This window comes from Bombina bombina, chromosome 2 (assembly GCF_027579735.1).
Source record: "Bombina bombina isolate aBomBom1 chromosome 2, aBomBom1.pri, whole genome shotgun sequence".
Lineage (NCBI taxonomy): Eukaryota > Metazoa > Chordata > Amphibia > Anura > Bombinatoridae > Bombina > Bombina bombina.
In genome coordinates this window covers 1,244,410,517-1,244,419,719 of record NC_069500.1, presented here as the reverse complement: position 1 = coordinate 1,244,419,719, position 9,203 = coordinate 1,244,410,517, and the positions used below count along the sequence as shown (strand labels likewise).

Sequence of the window (9,203 nt, the reverse complement as noted above, 5' to 3'; positions counted from 1 at the left end):
CTTTAAAGTCTATTGGAATCAGCATTCAGATGTTAACATTCAAATATTTAAATGCTATATTTGTAATTGGTAAATGGAAATATAAAACAAATGCATGCAAGAATGAATTATGGATATTTTAATTTGGCAAATATATTATTAGGGACACTAAAGTCCAAATTAAACTTTCATGATTTAGAGAGAGCATTGGGTTTTAAGAGAAATTCCAATTTGCTTCAATTATCAAATTGTGCAGTCTTTTTATATGCACATTTGAGGCAACGGCTCCTACTGATCATGTTCAAAAGTTCACAGTGTCCATTATTAAGTGAAGGCTGTCACATGATACCGGGAACCTGCAAATTGAAGTAAATTTTGAAATTTTGAAATCTAATGCTCATTTTTTTTTTTAATATGCAGTCTTTCTATTATGCAATTCTAATGTAGTTAGTGGTCCATTAAGAAACTAAATGTGACCAACAATGCTTAAAATGACCCAACAAATTCAAAGGTAAGTACAATGTCATTAATAATCACACAATACTTTGTTTTAAAGAATACTTTATTTTTACTACTAGCTAAAAATATATTGCAAATGAAGAATAAAAGCTCCTAGTGAACTTATCAGCTTCCAACGACATAAAAACAAAGTAATAAAGCAAACAAATGCCTAACATTGAACACATCAACAATAATAAAGGCACATTATATTGTTTTCCACCCTTCTTTTGTGCATTTTGTTCTTAAGCTAAGAAGCTCACATTTCAAGTTAAAAAAAAAATAAAAAAATAAAATCAGTAGTGTGTATGAAATGGTTTCAGAACAAAAAATAAAATACTTTCAACTAGATTTACAAAAGGGCATTTAAATAGCTGTACTTGGCTTGGTTTAAGAGGTTTCTACACAGTTTTGTCATTCTAAATACTCTATGGACTATGTTCATTCCTATTTAAAGAAACCCTTTTGACTTAGGGAAACACAAATTTGATCAAATTAAAGAGATCAGAGAAATCTCAATGGCACTTTAATAAGTCATCTAATAAATTAGTAGTGAGCACAAAGCTTGATAACATAATTTACCAATTAATTGACTTTTTAAATACCAACTTGAGTAGAATGCATTAATATAATGTACATGTTGCCTAATTACATTCATAAATAATGAAGCAACCTTTAGAGACCAAAACGGAAAAATGTTGCATGGCTAAAGGCTTTACAAACATATGCGCAGTGCCGCAACACTCAATACAATCAGCTTCCAAAAACAACATGGTGGTCCTAGCTTAGATCTAAGTTACAAAGTTGATAAATTATGAGCAGCACCTACATGAGTTGTTGACTTAAAAGTCAAAAAGTTTCTACAACAGATATAGAAAATTTGTGAGCAAAATGAAAAAAAATATGATGCCATTTATGCAATTATATTAAGAAAAAAATGGTGACATGTTTTATTTATTTTACAAGTATACTTTTATTTTTACTTTTAAATACCGAAATAAAAATATGCCATCATTTCAATGAGTAAATAAATGATGTAATAAGATGAACGCACTTCTGGAAAATTACAAAAGTGCTTTACAAATGCAGAACAATTCATTTTAAAATATGAGTTTGTTGTTAATACAGATTTACCATTTCCCTTTTGTATCCCTATAATACACTGCGCTATGTTACATTGAACCATGCTTATTGTTCCCCTTCCTTGATTAAAGGAATACTAAATCCAATTTTTTTCTTTAAAGGGACATTGCACACAAAATAAATGCTAGATAGAATGATGCATTCAAAGAAAAGATTAGTCTGAGAATAAAATGTAGATATATTTTTTAAAGTTTCATTAGCTGTTTAAATATTGACAAAATAAGTGTAAAATGTATAGTGTTTATAAAACAATGGGAGCTGCCATGTTGTAACTTAGGTTAATTTCTCTGCTGTAACCAATTAGGGACAGTTATAAATAGGTCACTGGAGTGTGCAGCCAATGGCTTTGTGGAATAGAACAGTGTTCTGCCCTTCCATTTCTAACAGGAACTGAAAAGCTCACAATTTTAGAATGGAATTACAGGAAAAGGAGACAAAATAAATAATGAAAGTATAATGCAGACTTTTTTTATTTATATGATTTATCATTTTATATTCTCATCTCAAAGTGTTTAATGTCCCTTTAATGATTCAGATAGAGCATGTAATGTTAAGCAACTTTCTAATTTACTCCCATTATCAATTTTTCTTTGTTCTCTTGCTATCTTTATTTAAAAAGCAGGAATGTAAAGCCTAGGAGCCAGACACTTTTTGGTTCAAAATCTGGGTTACGCTTGCTTATTGATTGACTGAATGTAGTCACCAATAAGTAAGCACTATCCAGGGTACTGAACCTAAAATGGGCCAGCTCCTAAGCTTTACATTCCTGCTTTTTAAAAATAAAGATAGCAAATAATGAAGAAAAGTTGATAATAGAAGTAAATTAGAGAGTTGCTTAAAATTGCATGCTCAATCTGAATCATGAAAGAAAAAAAATTGGGTTTAGTATCCCTTTAAGATGGTATGACGATAATCAATTGTATAATCTATATCTTGTTTTGTTTAAATGTTTCAAAATGTTTTCAAATTAAATTGGTGATGTACTCTTGCCAACCTCAAAATACATTGGTAATGCCCCTTTCAAAAAAAATAAAGTACAAACAACAATTGCTGCAAAATAATAAATAATAGGGATGATAAGAATATTTCCAGTTTCTTACCCAAAAAGAGAAAGCGGTTATGGCACAACAGGTATTTGCAATAATGCAACCGTGGAAAGAGAATGAAATATGCTGCATTCACATGTTAAAATATCTTAGACATAATTCTATAAAAGCCTTTAAACAGGCCACAAGCACTGCAACAATATTATACTATCTATTATAACAAAACTTTTGTTAATAACAATGAAATAAAGTGGCACTAACCTTTCGGTGTGCCACACACAAAGCTTCTTAAAAGAAAATATTTACAGAAATATATTTCTTAAAAATGTATACCTAAAGTCACCTACACCCATGGAAGATTTTTTTTATATATATTAAAGTAAAATGTTTTAAAGTAAATCGTTTTTTTTGTTTGTTTTTATAAATTATACGTTTCCATCACTAGATTCTAAAACTCTGTCACAACAGAGGTACGGTTAAAAATGAGGACATCCTTTTTTTATAACAAATAAAACCCCCATATATTTCACGCTCCTGGAGTGTTATCTAGGAAGTATTAGGCCAGGTGTTTGAGTTCCCAGTGACGTCAGGCATATGAAATAATGTTTACATAGCTATCAACCAGTGTCATAGTGTCCTCACTTATAATAGAGTAATAAACATTTGTATTTATGAGCATTTCAATATAAAAAGGAAGTTGTACCAGATTTGATGTTAGGAGAGGTGGGCAGATTCAGGAAGTCTTGCCTACTGGGCTTTTACATTTGGCAGATACATCATGTCGATTTGGCAAACCATTCTAGGTCAACCCTTTAAACTTCTACTGCGATTTTGACTGAAACACGAATTAAGGCCTCTGTGCTTGCCTTTTATACAATATTGCATGGAATGTTAAGTGCCTACTATTCATATTGCACATTATTCTACGGATCCAGTGAAAAAGGTTTTGACATTTTCAAGGGCTTGGAATTTGGGTAGAGTGCATTTAGATCTTGTCAGTAATTCTGAACATTTCCCATTTTACTTTTTTTTATCTAATAGGGTTATTATATAATAATCAATTTTCCCACCAAAAATTGATTTCTCCTATGGATCCTTCACAGGAGTGGCAGGCAATTCCTGAGATATTACTCCAATGGGCATTTAATAAATATGAATTTTAAACTAAAAAGTGTATTTTTATAAACTCACTCATTGTTTTTTCAGTTTTACATGGTCTTTCCCATGACTCCTTCTTTTCAGTGAACCAACAGCTCTGTAGTTACTTACTAGAAGGACTAAATAATTATGATATGGCAGCAATGATCACTTCACTAAACAGTTAAAAAACAAAGTTAAAATACTTTATTAAATGTTACTAGGTCTAAAACTGTATAATAATTCATATTATGCAAAGTTCATGAAAAAATAAAATGGAATATTCATAATAAAAAGCTAGGGCAGTAGACAAATACCCTATCATTGGTGAGTCTTAACAGGACACTGGGTCCATATAAAAACCTTGCACATTTAAGTATCATAATAAGTTTGCTTCCTCCAACTTTGCTTAATCTAAAATCACCAAAACCATAAACCAATCTGGTGCTTTCCACTGATCTCCAAAATTACTGTCTATGGGGCATATGTATCAAGCTCCGAATGGAGCTTGATGTCCCGTGTTTCTGGCGAGCCTGCAGGCTCGCCAGAAACAGCAGTTATGAAGCAGTGGTCACAAAGACCACTGCTCCATAACCTGTCCACCTGCTCTGAGCAGGCGGACAGACATCGCTACAATACAACCCGATCGGGTACGATCAAGTTGATTGACACCCCCCTGCTGGCGACCAATTAGCAGCGAGTCTGCAGGGGGGCGGCGTTGCACCAGCAGCTCTTGTGGGCTGCTGGTGCAATGCTGAATACGGCGAGCGTATTGCTTGCCGTATTCAGCGAGGTCTGTCGGACCTGATCCGCAGTGTCGGATCAGGTCCGCCAGACCTTGATACATATGCCCCAAATGATTGGCTGTGAGCGTGACTGCAACCGATCCAGACACTTATGGAAGTATTTCATTTGGAGTGTGGTGAAAAGCCCTGTCAGAAGAAACAATGATATTTCAGAGTAGGTACCTATATTTTAAAGATTAAAAATGTATGGGAAGATATAGTAAGATGAATAGGAACTTTTCTGTTGCTTTATAAAGCATTTTTTAACTTTAAGGGGCCTTTAAAAAGTCACTATTTTGGTCAGCATTTCATAAACAAAAGATGAAGCTGTGCAATATCAAACATAATAAGCAGATATAGCTGCTTTTATAAGGACATCACATGTTTTATTGTATGCAGGTGAGATGTTGAGCTACCAGCCAAATGTTATTTATTTATTTTATTATATAATGCTTTAAACTAGCCTGAATACATGTATCTAAATAGGATAAAATAATTACACCTAAGATGTTGTCTAAAAATATTAAGAAACATATTTATTTATCTAATTCCTATACATATATTATGGCTTTGCCTATTACATGATAGTTCTAGCAGTGGTGTGCTGAGGTTTTAAGACATCCTTAGACTTATTCACTTATGTCTGATCTGGGCTTCTAGCTGCCCTCGAAAACAAAAACAGAGATAAGAAAAGAGCAGACTGACTCAATGGGGCCAAATTATCAAGCTCCGAATAGAGCATGATGCCCCCGTTTCCGCGCGAGCCTTCAGGCTTACCGAAAACAGTAGTTATGAAGCAGCGGTCTAAGGCTGAGGCTGTGGTCTTCAATCCACCTGATCCTATACGATCGGGTTGATTGACACCCGAATCTGCAGGGGGTGGCATTGCATAAGCAGTTCACAAGAACTGCTTGTGTAATGATAAATACCGATAGCGCATGCTGTCGGCATTTATAGATGTGCGGCGGACATGATACGCTACATCGTATCATATCCGCTCGCACATTAATAAATAGTCCCCCATGAATTAATGCAACCAAGAATTGTACAACTAATACTTATGGCTATTGTAATAGAGACCGCAATTTGACACGCCTCTAATTACATGCAATAAACAACCTTCTAATGTGAAACTTGCAACCGTCGGCTTACTGAAATAATAATATATTTATATAAATAAATCAGTGTTCTCTCCAAGACCTCTTTAATGGTTGCACCACCCAGCTAAAATTTTAGCTAATATGAAGTTAAAATGAGCTAATATTAAACATTTTTAATGTTTATTGCACAAATTATTATTAAATAAATGCATGTTAAATTATGCAATTAATTTGTGCTTTTTATAGCAGAAAATGTTATATTAGAAAGTATTACAATGCGGGCTACTTTATAATGCCACCTGGCTTGCAAAATTTTCTGTGGAGAACACTTTATACAGTATATATATATATATATATATATATATATATATATATATATATATATATATATATATACACACACATACTTTAAGTATTTTATACTACACTTGCATGATATGTAAAGTGTCTGCTGCCCTCACCGACATTATTAATACAATTTACTAAATGGTTTACAAACAGGAGATATAAAAATGTTTTATATAAAGAATATTTGTGATATTATCAGTTCTACAAATCCCTGACTTTTTATTGCTACTTCTTTAAACTTATGGTGCAACATATATGCTCTGTCTTGTGAAGACATTAAAATACATAATGGAATAGTCACATATTTGTGAATTCCAATTAAAAGAACACATTTTTTGTCCATCCCACAAATATTCCAGTATATGTTTATAAATAATGTACCTTTCCAAAAGTGAACATTCTAATGTTCTTAAATATACACACTCAACTATGTTTCCATGCATCATCATTAGATGCTTATACATAATATACATGCAATATTAGATATGATATATGAATTTAGAGAGTGCAAGATATGCTAAAAAAAAACCTTCATACCACTTACATAGGAGATATAAAGATAAAATCTCTACCAAAAGCCATGTAATATAAATCTATATAAAAAGCCAAAAAAACATAAAAAGTATTTTAGAAATGTTTGAACATAAGTATAAGTCAACCTATAAATGTTTTCTTTTTTTTCTCTTTAAAAAAAAATCTTCACATGTATAAAATGTTTTTATAAGAATATATTCTTTAAGGTTCTTCATAAATATTTAGAGTTCCTTCAGTGTTTGTATTGCTCCACTCTTAGGATGATAGTTCTAGTATGTTTGATAGAGGTCGTGTAAGGGAACTTGGAACGTTGCAGTGGGGAATGCCTGAGGTATATAACCAGCATATCCTCCATACAATGCTGCTGTGGCGGCCTTATTCTGTAGTGCGGCTAAGGTAGCAGTGGTAGGAGCAGAGAAGGGAACATAGCTTCCCCCATAAATGCCTGTAGCAGGAATCCTTTGGACATTTGGAGCCATGGTATACACTGGAGTTATTGGACGGCCCTAAAAAAAAAAAAAAAAAGACTGTAAACAACAATGACAGTTAGACTGATGTTTAACAACTTCCTCCGTCAGATTGTAGCCATTCAATGTTTAATGGAACTCTACGTTTAAAAAACATTATATCACATATATGAAAGTGCAGCGACCAAACGTGGCAAAATTTATTTTGTGTTACAGTTGTTTAAAAGGGTTCTTAAATTAACAGGAAATACACAACTGATTCCATGGAACAGACTGCCCGATGAAGACAACTCCTACAGATCTGTTGGTGGACAGGGGGACATGACTCCATATGTATGAAAACAAAATATAGTTTTATTTAAGCCAGGAACATGCATGTTTCTAAAAATAAAAACAACTGGAAAACAATTTAGAAAATACCCTCTTTAAGATGCAACAAAGGGAAAAAAAATGAATTTCCATGGGATATTTTTTATCTTAAAGGGACATCCTAATGGAAAAAATGACATGCTCTAATTAATTTTTGCATTAGAATGTTCATTTAACAAAGACTATGGTTACAGAAAATCAAATCAGATAAAAGTTAAAACATTTACCTTTCATTGTTCCATTAAGTCTGCATGTTATATATTAGGCACAGAAAACAGAAGAGCAAATAAACAAACTGATAAAGTTAGAACTAAGCGTTTTATACAAATATTGCAAATTACTAATAATGCATATGTGTGTATAAGTACATTTAACTGGAACTAATAATAATAGCCTGAACTTGAAAGAGACTGGAACAACATTAGAAAAGGCAGATTTTAGAAATGTACCAATTATATCTACTGTTCCCTTAGCCAATTGCCTGTTTTTGTCTGCATTAACCCTTTCAGTACCGAGACTTCCAGAGACTTCCAGACAAAAACTACCAGAGCATTTTTAGCATTTTTGCTATCACTCCATTTAAACAGAAATAGAGCATTGTTTTTTTTTATTTACCTATCAAATATATATATATATTTTGTTTTTTAAGTAGACAACCCAAGATATTGACCTAGTCCCATTTTGGTATATTTTATGCCACCATTTCACCGCCAAATGCCATCAAATAAAAAAATGTGGTACTTTTTTCACAAACTTTGGGTTTCTCACAGAAATTATTTACATACTGCTAGTGCAATCATGGCACAAATGTTTGTAAAAGTTTCTTTGGGATCCCCTTTGTTCAGAAACAGCAGACATATATGGCTTTGCCATTGTCTTTTGGTAATTAGAAGGTCGCTAATTGCAGCTGCGCACCACACTTCTATTATTCCCGGCAGTGAAGGGGTTAATTAGGTAGCTTAAAAGGTTAATGTAAGGTTGAGTGTAGAGATTAGCCTCCTATCTGACACTCCCCACCCCCTGATCCATAACTGATCCCTCCCAAACAGCTCTCCCCCACCCCCGGTAACCCCCACCTTAGGTACTGGTAGACAGTCTGCCAGTATGAAAAAAATAAGGCTTTTTTGTTTTTTTAAATATATTTCTCCAGTGTCGGATCCCCCCTTACCCCCCAACCTCCCTGATCCCCCCCAAACAGCTCTGTAAACCTCCCCCCTCTAACTTTTAGGTGCCATCTTAGGTACTGGCAGCTGTCTGCCAGTATCTATAAAACTGTTTTTTTGGGGGGGCTTATTATATTTTCTGTATTGTAGTGCCCCCCCCACACCCCCAGATCCCATTTTCTGTAGTGTAGTTGCCCCATCCCTCCCTGTGCCTTTTTTTTCATATCGTAGGGCCCCTCCTGCTCGTTGCCCCCCCTGCTGGGCTGCCCACCCGACACACAACTCCCGCCCACACCTCCCGCCAGCTCCATATATATATATATATATATATATATATATATATATATATATATATACACAAAAAGATGAGAATACTGCGCTATCCTGATGTTATATAAGAAGACATAAATAAAATTGAAATAATGAAATAATAAAATGCAGGCAAAAATAAATACGAGTTACAATAAATATATTGAGACAATTGATAATAAGTCCATAAAGTAGTTGAACTCTGAAGATAGGCAGCTGAACTAAATAATTGCGTGAAGGCTCCCACTATGCCTTCACTAGGTGAACATGTAAAAAAGTCTTTTGTTCTGCGCCAATCTTCTATAAAAGTATAATAATGATTGCA

The 9,203-nt window shown here is 33.6% G+C and overlaps 1 protein-coding gene across 5 annotated transcripts in view; it reads right to left on the bottom strand.

The window, feature by feature from the left end:
• Positions 1–523: 523 nt before the first annotated feature.
• The window catches only part of RBM47 (RNA binding motif protein 47), a 165,544-nt gene continuing 156,864 nt past the window's right edge, over positions 524–9,203 (bottom strand). For all 5 annotated transcript variants that reach the window (XM_053704033.1, XM_053704036.1, XM_053704037.1 and 2 more), the window contains one exon: positions 524–7,076. In XM_053704033.1, the coding sequence (XP_053560008.1) occupies positions 6,840–7,076 (237 nt within the window). In that variant the 3' untranslated portion in view covers positions 524–6,839. The remainder of the gene's footprint in view (positions 7,077–9,203) is intronic.